Source organism: Crocodylus porosus, unplaced genomic scaffold (assembly GCF_001723895.1).
Source record: "Crocodylus porosus isolate Cpor-Errol unplaced genomic scaffold, CroPor_comp1, whole genome shotgun sequence".
NCBI classification, from domain to species: Eukaryota; Metazoa; Chordata; order Crocodylia; family Crocodylidae; genus Crocodylus; species Crocodylus porosus.
This window is the reverse complement of record NW_017728886.1, coordinates 39,857,853-39,876,059: the sequence shown is the minus strand read 5'-3', so window position 1 is coordinate 39,876,059 and position 18,207 is coordinate 39,857,853. Positions and strand designations below refer to the sequence as shown.

At 39.7% G+C, this 18,207-nt stretch overlaps 1 protein-coding gene across 4 annotated transcripts in view; it reads right to left on the bottom strand.

The window, feature by feature from the left end:
- Positions 1–4,956: 4,956 nt before the first annotated feature.
- Positions 4,957–18,207, bottom strand: part of STEAP2 (STEAP2 metalloreductase) — a 24,239-nt gene continuing 10,988 nt past the window's right edge. Inside the window, exons 4-6 of one of the 4 annotated variants that reach the window (XM_019532953.1) lie at positions 15,833–15,997; positions 12,529–13,221; positions 9,934–10,492 (exon numbers count right to left, since the gene is read on the bottom strand). In XM_019532953.1, coding sequence (XP_019388498.1) covers positions 13,219–13,221; positions 15,833–15,997 — 168 coding nt within the window. In that variant the 3' untranslated portion in view covers positions 9,934–10,492; positions 12,529–13,218. Of the gene's footprint in view, positions 5,491–9,933; positions 10,493–12,528; positions 13,222–14,578; positions 15,226–15,832; positions 15,998–18,207 lie in introns of those variants that run through there. The other 3 variants (XM_019532937.1, XM_019532928.1, XM_019532946.1) reach the window with 3 other exon arrangements.

The following is an 18,207-nucleotide window of genomic DNA, read 5'->3' as shown; positions in this document are numbered from 1 at the left end:
CTGCTGAAAATATCATACTGAAGTAGCTAATCTTTATGTGCTTGACAATTTCTGACCTTTGATTTTATCAGATTTAGAAGAACTCAGGTTCCCACCTATATTAATATTTGTGAAATGTGGAAACAAAAATAGCTTCCCGAACTTATTTGTTTTTATTAACGCTATTAGGGCAGCATTTATAGCTAATTACACACTGAACATGTACAAGATATTTTATAACCTATTTATCAATAAAGGTAAATGTACATTCTCAAGTGGTCACATCACATACTGTACAATTTTAGAACAAAAATTCAGACATGGCACCAGTATACAAGTAAATGCAACATTTTCACCCACTAAGTAGGCAATGAATTTACAACAAAATACAAAAGAATCTCATAATCACTTAGCTATTAAAATTCAAGTTTGACAAGGTGATTTAATCAAAATTTGTACATTATAGAATTACACTGTGAAATTCATAACAAATATGAAATATATTTATGAGACTATATTTTACACATTGTGGATAAGAAAATATACCTTAATATTCACAAACAACAAAGAACATATTCTCAAATGTCTTTCCAATGATTTATTGCATAGAAATGTGCATTTTCTAATAAAATGTGAATGGTATTGCATTGTATATTAATCAGTATTTTGTTATAGTGTCATGCTCTAATGAAGAGAAGTCAAGATTATTTTCTTATTTTGTATATAGCATCTCTCTACAACCAAAAAACAGTTAACACAATGCTGCATAAAAATACATAATTCCCACAGATAGTTGTAAAGGCATCCAAACACAGATCTAGCACCTAAATAGTTGAGATATCTAAAAATGGATTTAGCTATCTAATTTAGGGTACATAGTGAACATTTTGATTTTCGGACCTGATCTTCAAATCCTGACTCATCTGAGAAGTGCTTATCTAAATCATTTAAAGAAATCAACATGAAATAAGGATTTTTTTACATGAGTAAAAGTTTGTATGCTGTGATCCATAATGTGGTACTGCTGCTAATGGTAAATTAAAACTTTGTCACTTTACTCTTAGAATTAATTTATAGCTTCTTTTGCTGAATAGGTTCAGTCTTTAAAAGAAAGCACACTACAAAATATTTAAGAGCAAGTCTACTTATTTCAATTCCGTATGTTTTTCCATATGTTACACAACTGTTTCACAAAATGTCTTCATTTATTTGAACAAAAATATAATCTACTTATTCATACTTTAGTATTTAAATTTTCAAATAGTTGAAACATATTTGGAATCTCCTGTACATATGGTAAAAACGTATAGCAAAAAATGACATTTTCTTTAAGAAGCATGTTGTGATCCAAAATTAACGAGTTTAAATATTCTTGAGAGAACACAATCATGAGATAGTTTAATTACTTCTTAAATATGTTAAAATTGAGCTGCATTGCATGGTATTTTGCTTTAAGAATTACATATTCCTTTTGCATAGGAATTATTTCAAATATATTTCTAAATGTACCGCAAGTGGACGCATGGCCTACCACAGACTAAAGAAACTATGGTAGTAATGCATAATTGTTGCTCCAGCATCATCATATTTGCATTGAACAAGATATGGAAATTAGTGGCTTATTAGTAGTGGAATTACTATGAAACAATTTGTGTGCATTAAATATTGACCTAGTAATTTTAGTTCTACAATTATCTGGAGATATATGGCCATGTTCTGAGCTACACTGCTAACAGTCTTGATTTCAAAAGAGTTGCCTACATGTAGCTAGAAGCATACATTCCAATATAAGTTAGAATTTATTGTAATTTACTTAGGATAAACATTCATATCTTTTCACACTAGCTTCAGGTATGGAATTCAATGGAATAATGGTGATGAAATCTTTCTTCACCATCTTACAGGCAAGTAAGCATAGCCCTCTTCCCAGCTTAGCAGAATGGCTCCTCACCATCTTCACGCTGGAAGAAACCCACTACCATGCAGGGAGAAAGTACAAGACCTATGCATCACACAGGTTCAGAAAAAAATGGTTTATGGGACCCACTGCAAACACCAATGTACATGAGCAAATTTAAGCAAGTGAATAGCTCTAAGCAGTTAAACTGTTTTTATATCTAAAGATTTTCATATATAAACAAAAGTTAAGATGGGAACCTAAATGCACCTGCCTTGTGCTGGCCCTCTGCACAGCAATAAATTTCATTGCCTATAAAGGAAAACTAGGCCATTTTAAACAAAACTTATGCAATTTAGAAACTTCATTTCTGTCTTTATTAGTAATAATACCACCATGAACTTCCCAACTACCCATGAATAAAGGATTAGATGATCCAGTTAAAAAAATTAAAATGCATGAATGATTTTTAAGTCATATAATAGTTTTAATTTCAATTTTTAATTAAAAAAATGAAAAATTCAATTGAGAATTTATTTTAAACTTTTTGTCTTTTACTTTTTTTTTTTACTTCCTCCCCTTTTCTCAAGTGAAAATGAAGAGGACTTTTTAGCAAATCAGAAAAACTGCTTCCTCTCCTTTTGAATTCTTCCAGTGGAAGTTTAAAGTCAGCTTCATGACATGAAAGGTAGGGAAGTAAAAAAGTGATAGAAAGTGGGTTTTCTCCATTTTTCTTACTTTTCTATTTCTTTCTTTTTTTTTCTGGTGAAGAAAAAGGATGATGATGAAAATCAGAAAAAAAAAAACAGGAATTCCTAAAATTACTGTTTTTGAATATTTTGGAAAAAATTACCCCCCTCCTCCCCTTTTTTCATTTTTCTTTTTTTGAAAAAAATTGAAAAGAAATTAACAGGAAAAAAATTACAAAACCATATTTTTCAGTGAAAAACTCTAACTGGGCTGTCACTGGATAAGAAAGATGACTAAAGATGTTCAAAACTAGTTTAACAGAGTAGAGCAGGAGTTGGCAATATACGGCCTGTGGAGCCGCTGCATCTGGCTTGTGGGGCCGGAAGATTTTGCCTCCACCTATGCCTTTGCTAGCACTGAGCAGTGAGGAGCTGCATTAGGGCTGGGCATCTGGAAGCTGTGCTTGCAACATTGCCACTTGTCTCTGGCCCCCGACTCTTTGGCTGCAGTGCAGAGAGGAAATGAGCTGGAGCTGCGAAGCTTCCAGCTACAGCACAAGGAGGGCATAAGGGAGGGAGGGGAAGAGAAGAAAGAAGTGGCAGCAGCATGGATGTAGCTTATAGCTGCCCAGTCCTAGCTCAGGTCCCAATTAACTGGATGCTATGTCTGCACTGCAGCCAGGGAGTAGGGGGCAGGGAAAAGTGGCAATGGCATGGGCGCAGCTCCCAGCTGCCTGGCCTTGGCACAGGCACAGGCATCCTGCCCCCCCCCCAACACACACACACAGTCTCCACTGAAGCCAGCCCACCTGTGCTGACCCGAATTGTTCTGGCCCACAGTTTATAAAGGTTGCCAGCCCCTGGAGTAGAGTAATGCAAACAGATTACCCAGCATCCATGTGTCTCTACCCTGAGTTTCATTTTGTGTTTGAGTTTGCATTTTGACCAAACAAAACATGAAAGTGGTCCACAACTGAAATAGATTTTTCAGGATTCCAAAAAATCCTAAAGAAACTCTATGATTCTAACCTTCATTTGTTTGACAAGTTTAGAAATTACACTGAATATTGATAAATCTGGTTTTTGGGTTCTCTTTCTAAACATAATTGACATTTAATTGTTATTTCACAGTTACATTAATGTAACTGGGAGCAAAATCTGGCCCCAGATGCATACATTTTGTGGGGCTGCTGATTTCACTGCAAACAAAGACAAATAAAACCTGTGAGACTACTTGCATTTGAAAGTTAAACATACATACTATGCTGTCCTAGATCATAGTTATATAACAGACAGTATAAATGAAGACAAGCAATTGAAAATAGTACAGCTGAAAGAGAAAATGCGAGATAAGGCTAAAGCATAGAAAAAAGAACAATTTACATAAAACCAGGACCAAATATAGACTTAAATGCATTAAGAACTTCTACTTACTTCAGTACGAGTAGCAGAAGTGCAAGGGAGAAGAGTTTGGACAATTGTTTAGAGAAGAATAAAACATGATATGACAGCAATGGTTAAATCATTCCAAATGTTCCTTAGAATTCCCAGGACAACCAGAATTCCAAGGATTAAAAAGTCACATTAGCACATGCTCCATAAATGCTGGTTGTAAAAATGAAAATTTTATATAGAAACTGAAGATTATTTTTGCAAAAATAATTTTTAAAAAGATACTAAGGTTATAAGATATAGTCAGGAAAATTCATGTAATGTGAAACTCCAGCAGAGAAACACAGAAATCACAGCAATGTTATGTTAGTTCCATACTCGGTTAGATATTGAAAATGTTACCAAGGAGATTGGGAATTTTTTTGTTGTGGCAGATTTCTCAGAACTCTATTTTTAAAATAATTTTTGGCATTTGAAATTCTTTTTTTTCAGTGACCATTAGCTAACTCTAAAAATTTATACAGGTAACTCAACACTTTCTAAGTATTGTATTGAATTTTCACTAGATGCTTTAGATTAAAGTCACCTGCAGTTAAATAAATGTCAGATCCTATATATATATATATATATATATATATATATATGATGTGCTATTCCATTTAGTTACAATATGCATCATTAGAACATAATTTTAATTTTTTATTACATATTCAAGTAATGTAAAGATGAAAAATCCTTGTCAAGCTACACAAATAAATGTACTGTACATGTCCAATAAGACTTTACAAATCAATCTGCATTATTTCACATCATGTGTTTATTTTCTAAATGAATGAAATCTATTAGTCTACATTCTGGATTCACTAACTAAAAGTGCAGTTTTAATAAAAGAAGCTCTGTCTGGAAAATGTCCTATTAAAAAACCACTGTCTGGAACATAACACTCTTCGTTAAAGAAACGCTGTCTGGAAAGCAAGATTTTAATAAAAAATAAACTTTTTTGTGACAATGTGCAAAACAGCATTAAAAATACTGACTTCATATCATTTGCCCTCTTGCAATTTAGAACTAAAATATTTTTTGTAATTGTCTGAGGAAAAATAAATTGTTCGTACCTTACTTAAGGGCTTGCATCATATGCCAAGCCATAGCAAGTTTTACACTTCAGTTATACAAAGTCATGAAAATACAAGTTTTAAAACAGAAACAGCAACATCTATAATAGTATTAATAAGTTCTATGTTGTCATCACATCACTGTTACCCTTTCTGGTGAGACATGTGGAACAGTCCCACTTGTTTCTTCCATAACCTGGCTTTTTTCCCATCCTCTTCTAATTCTTCTCAGTTTCCTGCTTATACATGGGAGGAATAAAATGATCTTACCTAAAATTACAATGCAAGGCAAAACAAGGGCAAGAACAAAGTTTGGTGGTGTATAAAACCTGTAGTATTCCTCTTCAAAGGCTCTTTTCCACCCATAAATTAATACATGGAAAGTACTTATGAGCAGAGCGACATATCCAAGTGTAGACTTTTGGGAGGAAAAAAGACAGGAAAAAGAAACAGAAATTAAAATCTGATCAATTATTAGAAAACTAGAGCATACCACTTTGAAATTTCTTCCAGGCTCAACTTGTTTTAAAAACCAAAAATCTTATAACATTATTTAAAAATTGTGATATGGCTGGTCTTGGGTTCAATTGTGCTGAAAACTAAACCACCCCTGACTTGACTGTACTTTGCAAATCTAAAATTTGAGGATAAGAAGTAATCAAATTCTCCTCATTTAACAGAAGTCAATTGAATCATATGCATGTAAACAAGGGGTGATACCTGTGAATTTAATGGAAGAATATCAGTGTAAGACGTATGCTGCAATATCAGATTTGAGTTCTGATTTTTTTTTTAAACAGAGAACATAGGACTAGATTGCTCTATGTAGTCCCAAGTACCAAGCAGTGCAGTGGTGTAGGAGGCCTGAGGACTCCTCATAACCCTCATTATCTGGAAAGAAAGGGGTGAGTTAACCATGACAATCTTAAGGGTGCATCTTGCATTAATAACCGTCAGCTCATCAGGTAAATAGAAGGATCAGTCAAAGCGGAGACCACTACTCACCTCTCTCCATGCCCTTCCTGCCCAGAGGCTAATGGGAACATGTGGAGGAAAGGGGTGGTGCTCCCTACCTGATCCAGACTCAAATTCTGGGAGGCCATGAAACACTAGAGTTCAATCAACCCATCATGAATTCTGTAGACTCCAGTCTAAATGCATTTCCCCACATTCTAAGTTTTTGAAACTATCTTAAAAATGACTGTGGTCCTTTTAACCATGAAGTGTATTATATGAAGAGAAACTTTTCATCACCAAAACTGATGGTATGTCTAACTCCATTAGGAAAAAAATATTAGAATCATCATTCATTTAGGACAGAGCATATGAAGTCTAGATACAGACATTCAAAAAGCCCAATCCTGAATTGATTCAATCTTTTCAGGTTAGTCTAAGCTGCGTAGACTGAACCAATTTGCAAGTGAATAGGCATTCACTTTTGAATCTGGAAATACAGCCACATGCCTGCAGTGGTTCAGGCCAGAAGCTAGGGGCAGGGGTGCTACAGCAAGCCCTTGGCAGGAGGGATACTAAGATGAGGGGGAGGTGTGGCCAGGCTCCAGCAGGCCTGAGTATGATTGGGAAGGGGTTTAAACACCACACCAGCTCGCACAGGCCCCAGACAGGGTGTGCCTGGAGGGAGAGGGGGAAGCAGCACCTGGTGCTGCTGTGATCAATCAATGGGCGACAGGTGCCTCACTTGCACCTGCCAAGATGGTTTGCTCCACCACTGCTGCCAGGAGAGGGAGGGGGTGGGGAGTCATGCTCCAGGTTCAGTTTGCCTACAAACTGCAGCCCCTGTGTGGGGCTGGAGGTGGTAGTGCTCACCCCACTCCCTAGGGCTGTGCTGCCACAGTGGGAGGCAGCAGTGAGTCAGGTTCTGTAATTTGCCCTCCATGATCCACCCCCACTTTGCACCTGCAGCTGAGTTGCATCCCTCCTCCCGTCCCCTCCCCATGGCCGGACACGCATTGGCTTCGGGCACTGCTCACCGCTCCTCTGAGGGACTTGGCTCAGGTACTGTAGCGTGGGTCCTGCCTGAGGGGATCTTCAGCATGGGACACAGCCAGCGCTGTGTCGGTACCCACGCCACTGCTGCCTGCAATGGGGGGATTAAACCCCCCTTTCCCACAGGTTACCAGCATCTGGCCACATCCCCACTCCTGCCCTGGAGCAGTGAGGGGGCAGGGAGCAGTGGGGGGGCTGGGGACACCTGGCAAAGTCTGCTGCCCCCCTGCCAGGCAGACCTAGCTGCACTCTAGAGCAGGGTTTCATACTCCCACCCCCTTCTCAGCCAGCCAGAGCAGTGATAGCACTCTGGCTAGGGAGAAGAGGGGTGTGGGGTCTAACCCTGCTTAGCTGGAACAGATAGCCCAACCCAGCCAAGGGTTGCAGAGCATGTTGAGATGCTGATTTAACTTGAACCAGAAAGGGGTCTGGGACAGAAGTTCCACAAACTGGTTTGACCTCAATTAGTGAGGTCTGATATTACATTCAACCAGGTTCATCTCAAACTGGTTTCAGCCATTTTGAAACTGGTTTATATGCACTGAACTTCTGTTCTGTTACAAGTTTAAAGCAGTTTCTGATCACTTAAACCAGTTTGTGTATAACTTCTGTCCCTAGTCCAGAAGTAACTGGCTACCAAGGTTTTTTTAACTCTAGTGAAAACAAAGAGGCAGAGACCTACCCTCTCTCTTCTTCATTAAAGAAAAGAACAACCTGAAGAATGAATTAACATAAACACATTTAATTTTAGTCCACCTGAGGTTCATGTAATTTCATGAAGGAGGCTAAACTTATGAGAGAGCGCGATTCAGTGACATAAGAAGAGAATGGTGGGACCAGATTTTTCAGTGTTTGCAAGCTGCCATTTTCTATGCATGATTCTGTACAAAACAACTTCCAGGGATACATCAACATTTTAGATGTGCTAAATCATTTATTTAAGGAAAACAAAATCAAAAAGACCCAAAGAAACTAGACAAAATGGAAGAGTTCCTCTAGCAACTGGGAAGGAGAGTCAACTGGGACACCAGCCTTGGGCACCAAGTTTTAGGTAGGGGGAGCAGAAATCAGACCACATACTGCTGCTCCAGCTGCTGCAGCTTCCACCCCATGTTTTGCTGCAACTTGGAGCATAGAACCACACAATTTTGCCTCTGAGTTGCTCTGTTGGTATATCTAGGTGCACACAGGGTGGCCATATATTCTGAAAAGAAATTTGGCCTGGCTTACTATTGCAATACACCAGTTTCATGCTGGTGAGACTCCACCTCAAATCAATACAATAAACACAGAATACCATGCTAAGTAGTGAATCAGACCTCTGAGTTCTTTAGCAGACTCAGCTGTAGGAGATATAATAATCACTGGAGAAAGTCAGCAATGATGAAATGCTTTACATACTTTTTCTAGCTTTAAATAACACTGTAGTTTGAAAAACATTAGACGACTAAGATTTTGGCAGATTATGTTACTATTATATCTGAAAGTCTGACAATTAAACTCCAAATCATAATAGGGGCAGAGTATATGTTTTTGTCAGATAAATTTATTTTCTTTTCTGAGGTTCATTTCCTCTGGATTGCACTTTCTACACTAGTTACCTGCTTAGCTAAGGTTGGGGAGGGGGAAGATGGAAGCATTCCATACAGTGTCAGTCTATGCCTACACCGTAAAAGAAATTTTACCACTAGTGTTTATGCTGGCATACAGCTGCTGACACTGTAATTTCACTAGAGTGCCTTGCATCAGCAAAAATATGTATTGTCCCCTATGCAACCCTTTGGCATGATTTTGCAGCAGTATGTGGGATACTAGCACTTCTCAGTGAATTGCAGAAACTTGGAGTTCAGTTCAGTTCCCTCCATTCCATGTAAAAAAATCTTCTGTTGTTTTTCAAAATTGTCATAGGTACCTTGTGCCAGTTCTCAGACTCAGTGCCATCTTGCTGATAGAAACATGGATATGAACAGAAGAAGGGTTCTTATGTCTGATAAGATAGCCGATTCTCTTGCAGATCTTAAACAACTTCATAATGACTAGTTGTGCAGCAGTGAAAATAGGAAAACTATAGAGTATGAATGAACTGATGCAGCAGATAGCAGCTGACTCACTACACAGAAAGAAGAGGTACTTCTAGTCCTCTGAAAGAAGCACTGAGTAGTTTGACTGGATAACAATCAAATTTAAGATTATCATCAATAGTTGCACAACAGCTGCAGATGTTGAAGGTGGAAATCCATCTTTCCAGAATTGTGCATTAAGCTCATTCCAAAATGAGGGCTGTTTTGCCAGTGGAAAAAAAGGTGGCAATTATATTATGGAAGCCTGTAAACCTTAGATTGGTATTAATAGGCAAATAACCAGTTTAATGCTGAAAAGTCTTTAAGGTGGGATAGCCATCATCCAGATACAGCAGAAAGGAAAGGCTGAACTGTGGAGTATGTATTTGGTAGACTGAAAGGATGCTAGAGGAAAGCACACGACTAGGCTGCATCTCAATAAGCCAATATCCTTATTCTTATGCTCCATGTTGCATTTCCTACAACATTTATAAAGACAAAGGAGAAATTCACTAACAAGATAGAGAGGAAAGTAGAAAGACCGTTTGCCAGATGTAGGAAAACGTAAGAACACATTGAGGCACTGTACAGCTTAAAGAGGCCTTAAAGGCAGCTTTGGACATAGTACACTGCTTGACTAGACAGCACAAAGTTTACATTAATTTGTGCACCTCTGTGCATGTTTTGTATTTGACTTGTACGTAATTTATAGGTGAACTGTTGACCTATTTTATGAGTCTGTTTTGTGAGCTGCATGGTAAGTTTATAAAGACAAAGTAAAGAAATCATACATGTCACAAAAGTAAAACTTTAATGAGCAGTGCTATACATCAAAATACTTCTAAAATATTGAAAATGGAAACAAAGTGTCACATACAGATCATTTGTAAATGAATCACAGATCAGTGTACATACATTCACATCTATTCATCTTATGTTCCACTGGGATTGAGTGGAAGGAATACCATTCACTTGGTCGGAAGGGTTTATATACCTTAGGTTCCAAAAAGAATTATCCATGCAATGCAATGGCTGCTGGATGCAAGTCTGGTTGTTTCGCTCCTTCACGCTTTGTACTATCTGTTTTAGGAGTTGCATGAGGTCTTGGTTCCCAATGTACCTCTTGTTCTTTCTGGTGTCTTGGTTCCCAGTGTACCTCTTGTTCTTTCGGCTTTTCCTCCAGCACGCATTCCCTTCATCCTTTGTTGTGTACTCCCTAAACAAGATGTTCTTGAAACCCCCGCCCCCAAAGAAAAATGTCTTTCCTGGTCCATTTCTTCTTCCTTTTAATTACAGTCACTGTTTCAATTGGTGTGGATGGAGCATCTCTCGTGGACAGCCTAGCCGTGGTCACTGACAAATAAAACATACCAAACAGATAGTTAGATTTAAGGCTTAGCGGATAAGAAAAAACATCCCCATTGCCTCAGGCTATGAGCAAATTACAAATGAAGTCCCCAAACCAGGAACAAAATGCATCTACTAGGGCTGTGCAAAATTTTGCCATCAGCTTTGTTTCAATGTCAAAACAGAAAAATTGAAATGGAACAGATATGGTTGAAACAGCCTCGAAACATTTCGCTGTTTCAATATTTCCCCCATAGGCTATAATGGGGAAGGATGAAACAGCCTATAACTTTGTCATTTCTGGTCAGACTTGGATGAAACTTGCAGAAATGGTAGCCGCTTTTGAGGGCATGAAGCATGCCAAGTTTCAAAAGATAAGTGCAGGGGGGTTGGAGAAACTGCAATCCAAAGTCTTGAGCCAAATGTGTGTCACATGTATGTGCTAAGCCACAGTGGGGTCAAAAACTTCAGGCATGCTAGCCCCCGTGGAGGCCACAAAGCCTGCTAAGTTTCAAGGAGATAGGTGTAGGGAGGTCGGGGAAACTGCACCTGAAGCTGCGGACAAGCAAAACTCGTAACATGGGTGACACTGTGTGTGTTAAGGCACAGCAGACTGAAAGCTGTAGGCCTCATAGCCCCTGCTGAGGCCACAAAGCCTGCCAGCTGTCAAGGAGATAGGTGCTGGGGGGCTCTGGGGCCCTGGACCTCTGGCTGCTGACAGGCAAAACTTGTGACATAGGTGCTTGTGCAACTGCTGCCTCATCAGGCAGCAGGACTGAAGATCCCCCATCACTTGCCACCACAGACCTGGGGGTAATAATTGATCACAGTATGAACATGAGCTGGCAATGTGATGCAGCCAGCAGCGCCAACAGTATGCTGGCATGCATCAATTGATGCATCTCCAGCAAAACCATTGCAAAGAAGTGATTCTCTTGCTCTACTCCGCTCTACTCAGCACTCGTGAGACTGCAGCTGGAGTACTACATCCAGTTCTGGGCTCCACACCTTAACATGGACATGGTAAAGCTTGAGAGAGAGTCCAGAGAAGGGCTACCCATATAAAATCAGACTTGCACGGAAAGCCATATGAGGAAAGGCTGAGGGACCTGGGACTCTTCAGCCTGAAAAAGTAAAGGCTGAAAGGGGACTTGGTAGCAGCTTACCGCTACATCAGAAGCATACATCTAGGGCTCGGTGAACAACTGCTCACCAGGGCACCCCTGGGGAAAACTAGGAGTAATGGTCACAGTCTGGACACCCTAGTTGAGAAGCAGTTTTTCTTAATGCTGAGGCTGAAATGAGCCTGAAACGATCTTCCAGGAGTTTGTGATCATTATTCCTAGTTTCAGTCCTGCTGCCTAACGAGAGGCAGCAGTTGCACAAGCACCCATGTCACGAGTTTTGCCTGTCAGCAGCTAGGGGTGCAGGGCCCAAAACATTGACAGAACAGAAAAGAACAGCCATTTTGAATAGAAACAGAAGCTAAAATGGAACACTTCCATTTCGCACAGCCCTAATGTCTACCTATTCCTACTCCTAGAATCTGAACACAACATGCAAGTAATGCCGCCGGAACTTAGACTCAAACTGGAAATAACAAAGCACAGTGGTTTTTTATGTTCATATGATGCATTTACTGTATAGTTCCATTCATAAATATCACCTAGTCTAAGCAAAGAGCTACTAGACTGCTTGCAAGCATTATTTTAAATTTTCGACATACTTTGTTTGTGTGATCAGGTATTGGTTTCAGTGGATTTCTTTTCCTGTTTGCAATGTATTAATTTAGGTTGCTAGAAATTCTGCCTGCCCTTGCAAAAGGAAACATTTCAAAATGTTTAGGGGCGATTCAAGTAGTTTCTGTCTTATTTTGCTTATTACTGCCAATTCAAGTTCTTGAAATACAACTAGCAACTTCAAAAGGCAATGCCTGGCCCGTGTGTATCCAACCACATTTTCAGAAGGGAATGAATGGTAATCAGGGGAAGTTCTGGAGCCAGTTAATGAAGTAAAAGAAAAAAAAGTGTTACTACACCTACCTGATTTCCATTTCTCTCAGCCTGAGTCTGGTTCAGCAGCTCTTCATGAGTTACTGGTTCTCCACACAGTCTTCGTCATCTTTCTCTTCTCCTGTACAGTTCTGGGGTTCCTTTCCCTGCACACTGATCTGCCTGCTGCCATTCACAGTGCAGTAGTAGGGTCCCTGCTCAGTATGTCATCCAGCACTGCTGAGTAGGAGCTAGAATGCTGAGCAGCTCCAAGTTATCTGTTGGCCTTTTTTGCCCTTTGGTACAATTGCTGCAGATCTTTCACCTTTGCCCTTCATTGTTGCACACCCAGTTTTTGCATGTCTCTTGCAATGTCCACCTAAGCACTGCAATTCTTAAGGCCATTCTACAGCCTGCTTTGCACTGCTCCTCCTTATTAGGAAAGGAAATACAAGACTTACTTCTTAGGCTGGGCTACAGCATGAGACTTGCCTGAACTTTTTTGCATCACAGCTTTATCTGGTGCCATAGCTGTGTGCTATGATAGCAAAAGTGTGTTCACAGCAGTGGGTCAACCAGAAGTAAGATACTTACAAAGCATACTAAGAATTTTAAAATTCTACATTGTGACCCCTCCCTGGGAAGCAAAGTTCACAACTGGGACCAGAACTGTCTTTAGTTATGGGATTTAGGCTGAAGGACTTTTTGCACTGGTAGATACAAGACAGTTTAGGTTCATCATCACTATAGTGGAAGAACAGTAATATTACAGAATTTATGCTATTCACGGAGGCAGCTTAATTTGACCAAGGTAAGTTAAGTCTTTTACAGAATGATTCTGAATCCATGCAAAGGAAGTCGACATAAGGCATGGTTTACTGGTACAATACTGCAGTGTAGACAAGGCCTCAACTAGAAGAAAGCCACACTCAGTATAACTAGTAAGTAATGGGGTCTTCCCTGTTGTATGGCTCCCAGGATGGGGAACACTGAGGTCAGAGACTGGCTATACCTATTGTAATAATGGTTATCCATAACATGGAGGGGAGGTATTCAGCAGTCTTTGCTTTGGAAAGCTCCAGGAGTAAAGTTACTGCCATGCTGCTCAACCACCACCTCCAGAAAAACCACATTTAGATAACTGGTACTTGCTCATGCCTCGGACTTCAGCCAGGATTAACATAATTTTCTTTATAGTACTGTACTACAGTGGTAAAGAAAAAGCTCTACTAGGCACTGCTTTTTTAAAATCACACTCTGCTTATGCACTCTGCATGATACTGGAACTTAATCATGATGCAACTGATTTTGAAACAAAAACTCCATTTTTTGGGCAAACTGATCCTTATAAAATCAGTTATTATGAAATAAAGATTGAAGCACATGGCTTTTCTTAAGCATTAATGGGTAGTTGGGAGGTTGGTTGCAACTGTGTTGGTCTGGCTAGTTGGGAAGCATCTAAAGTCCTAAGTAGTAGCTTAGATCCTTAAAATTTAGTTGGTTATTAATCCCAAAGAAATGCCCCCATGTTTAAATCACTATTGCCGTTACCGGCTAAACAATGGTGATAAAAATAATCACTAAAAATAGAATTGTCTAAATCCTCTTTAGTACGTGATGCAATGTCAAAGGGCCCACAGCTATTCTATGAACGCTTGCTTCACCCATCAGTCAGAGCTTTGTGTGTGAAGGCTGGATTTTTATTACAGTGTAAATAACTACAGTATTAGTATGCCACACCATAAAACCGCAGAACAATTATGTAATTATTTGTCTGCATGTACTTTTCTATTCTGTGACTTGAGGTCCAAATTTGGAAATTTTGGTACAGGGTAAAAAAGAAGATATAAACTGCATAGTTTACTGATGGAATTCATACCTACATATGGCATGACAGCTCTAGAACTGTCCCAGACTGAGAGCTCCTGAAGAAGACAATCTAAGAGGGCAGTCACAGCAATATGAAATAACCATATAATTCCTTCCTCAGTCAGGGTCCAAAAAAAATGGAGTACCATTTTTCTGGGAGAGGAACAGCCAGGTCAGCCATGAGAAACACTGCTTGGATACTTTATCCATGCAATGCAATGGCTGCTTCAGCAATCTTTCCTAATAGGTTTCATTTGCAATCCTCAAATGGTCAAAATATAAAAAGGAGAGAGTGGGAGGTGTTCCCCTACAGGCAGAATACCTGCATTCAGTGAAGTGTTCCTCCCCTTAAAATGTCTCTAATTTGTAAAGCAAATATTAAAGCAGTATATTATGTGAGTAGGAATCAGCCAATAGTGACAGGACTAAGAAAAAGGCAATATAACTATGATGGGTATATCCAGGAGATCTTAAATCAGACAAGACTTCTACTGGGCACAAAACCTTAATAAAATACACACTTTTTGTACATACATTATCAGGATGTCTCCTAGAAAAGACATGTCTAATAAGCAAGAGCAAACAGAGACTAGCAGACTCTCCCTATGTCTGAAGAAGGGTGCTTGCGCCTGAAAGTTTGTAAAAAACAAATTTTCCCAACTATTCAGTTTGTCTAATAAAAGATATCATATTTACCCAAATAACCTTGTCTGCCTTAAGCCTAGTACTTTGTATCAATGACCACAGTGATGAACGACCAGAAGTAAAAAACCAAATAATTTCATTAATGGCAACACCTTTCAGGAATTTAATGGAGGTTATATGTCTTGTGTATGTCTTACTGTCTCATGCTGGTTAGGTCTCCCTGCAGATGCACCTCTGTTCAAGGAAGGAAGAGGGAAAAGGGAAATGTGTCAAGGCAGAAAGAAGGTTCAAATGGCTTTTCTGAAACCATCAAAAGCACAACTCAGACTGGATGTATTGGCTCTCTCAGGCAAACGAGAATGAAAAAAGTGCTAAATACTTGTTTGGCAGCCAAGGTTCTTTGGGTGAATCTGGTATGTTTTATTAGAACAACTCGAAATACTTGGAAAAATTCTTCTTTGCAAGCTTTTGGGTACAAATGCTTCCTCAGCCTGACAAAGGGTATTTGTACCCAAAAGCTTGCAAAGAAGAATTTTCCCAAGTATTTTGAGTTGTTCTAATAAAAGATATCAGATTTATCCAAATAACCTTGTCTGCCTATGTCCTTAGACCAACATGGCTACAACCTATACCCTTGAAATACTTATTTTTGTCACAGAGGTAAAGGCAAATATAAGTGTCCTATCATATTCAATAATCTGTACCTATTAAGAAGGTGCCATTTTTAGTTATTTTCAGAGGGAAAACACACTGTTCAGTGTACAGCAAATTGTGGTTTGAAACAAATATTAAAATATATTCTTATTAACAATGAAATTCTTTTTTGAACACAGTAACACACCTGAATAAAATTGAATTCCCTCCAGTTTAAGGCACTGTTCACTGAAGGGATGGATGTTACTGCCAGCAAAGAAAGCAACCCAAGGCTCATTATTCCAAAGGAGATATACATTTCGATTCGCCACACTTCTTCCTCATTCCAAGAATTTTCAACATTTGCATGAACCTGATGAGAGAGCATAAGGGATTCCTTTTTTATTTTCTAGAATATTCAACACTACTAAAGTTGCTTTGCTCAGAAAAAACTTCCAGTCTTAGTTTCATAAGAAAACAGAATAGAAACAGGATAAACAAAATTTGGTCAAATATTTTAGAACTTTCCTCATGTCTTGGTGAAAAAGCTCTCTGTTTCATCACTGCTCATCCCAAAACTGTATTAAATTTAAAAAACACGTTAAGAAAGAAACAGGGGAAGGAAACTGAAGCATGATATATTGGATATTTATAGCAATCATCCCCTGAAGTAATGTGTAATTCTACACTTTTCTAAAGAAAAATGTCCATGTTTCAGATCTCAGCAATTTAAGTTCTATAATGCAAGCTGGATGGATCTTCATTCTTTCTGTATTCTGTTGATTTAAAAATAAATAATCATTTCCCGGTATTGCTTCAGCTCTCTGTGTATATTGCCAATTTACCCTCTGTCTTCTCTTGCTAATGTCAAACATAAGGAAGATGGATAAGCTTGAAGGTCTCCAGATGAGGGGAAAAACAATTCAGTTCTTTAGCTGTCAAGGCATTTGTATACTTAATTAGATTTTATAGATTTCTAGTTTCAAGGGGACTACAATCTGTAACTATCTATCAATTTCTGCAAGAGGCTGCTACAGATGTTGACATGTGATATTTTCATGGTTTTATGAAGTTGTTAAACTTTCTATAAGTCCACTGAAAAGTGCATGCCTGAGCAGTTAAGGTTCCTTGCTGAATTCTGTTCATGTATTTTATAGCTCCAATTCTCCTTACTTCTCTCTCTACTTCACTTGTTCATAGTAAACTGTAACAGTCTCCTACATTTTCACAGGCAAGCTAAGGAAGTATGGGCTGGATGAATGGACTGTAAGGTGAATACAAAACTCGCTGGACCAGGGAGAGGGGAGTTCAAGAAGAGTGGTTGCTCCTCAAGGGAGCGATCCTCAATGCACAAGCTAAGTCTATTCCATCTCAGAGGAAAGGCAGCAAGAGCACAGCAGCCCCCCTGGCTCTCCAGGGATCTAGCAGACCTCCTGAGGCTAAAAAGAAAGGCCTACAAAGGATGGAGAATGGGATTCACCTCCAAGGAGGATTATTCTGCACTGGTCCAGTCCTGCAGGGAGCAAGCCAGGAAAGCCAAGGCTGCAACTGAACTCCAACTAGCTTCGAGCATCAAGGACAGTAAAAAGTCCTTTTTCAGATATGTGGGGAGCCAGAGGAAAAGCAAGGGCACCTTTGGTTCAGCAAGTGTCCAGATGGGACAACTGACAACTGATGCCCAGGAAAAAACTAATGTATTAAATGGGTATTTTGCGTCAGTCTTTCATCAGTCCCATGGACGCCCATGCCCACCACGGGACAGGGAGGTCTGGGTGAGGGAGATCCCCTGCTCACCATTAATGCTGACTTTGTGAAGGAACACCTTGAGAAGCTGGATACCTTCAAGTCAGCCGGCCCTGACATTTACACCCCAGGGGACTCAAGGAGCTGGCGAGCATCATAGCCCATCCTCTGGAATGGATCTTTGAGAACTCCTGGTGCTCTGGTGTAGTGCCCAAAGACTGGAAGAAGGCCAATGTGGTACCTATCTTCAAGAAAGGAAGGAAAGTGGATCCAGATAACTATAGGCCTATCAGCCTGACTTCCATCTTGGGGAAAATCTTAGAAAAGTTTATTAAAGAGGCCATCCTTAACGGATTGGCCGATGCCAACATCCTGCAGGATAGCCAGCACGGGTTTGTTAGGGGTAGGTCTTGCTTGACCAATCTCAATTCCTTCTACGACCAGGTGACTATCCCCTGGATAAGGGAAAAGAGATTGATGTCATATATCTTGACTTCAGAAAAGCCTTCGATCTGTTATCCCATGATCACCTCTTGGCAAAACTGGCCAATTGTGGCTTTGGGTCCACCACGATCCACTGGCTGGAAAATTGGCTCCGTGGTCAGACCCAGAGGGTGGTGATTGATGAAGTCACTTATCACGGTGTCCTGTGGCCAGTGGGGTCCCTCAAGGCTCTGTGCTTGGACCCATATTGTTCAACATCTTCATTAATGATGTGGACGTTGGGAGTCAGGAGCAGACCGGCCAAGTTCGCTGATGGCACCAAACTTTGGGGCAAAGCATCCACACCAGAAGACAGGTGGGTGATCCAGGCTGACCTGGACAGGCTCAGCAAATGGG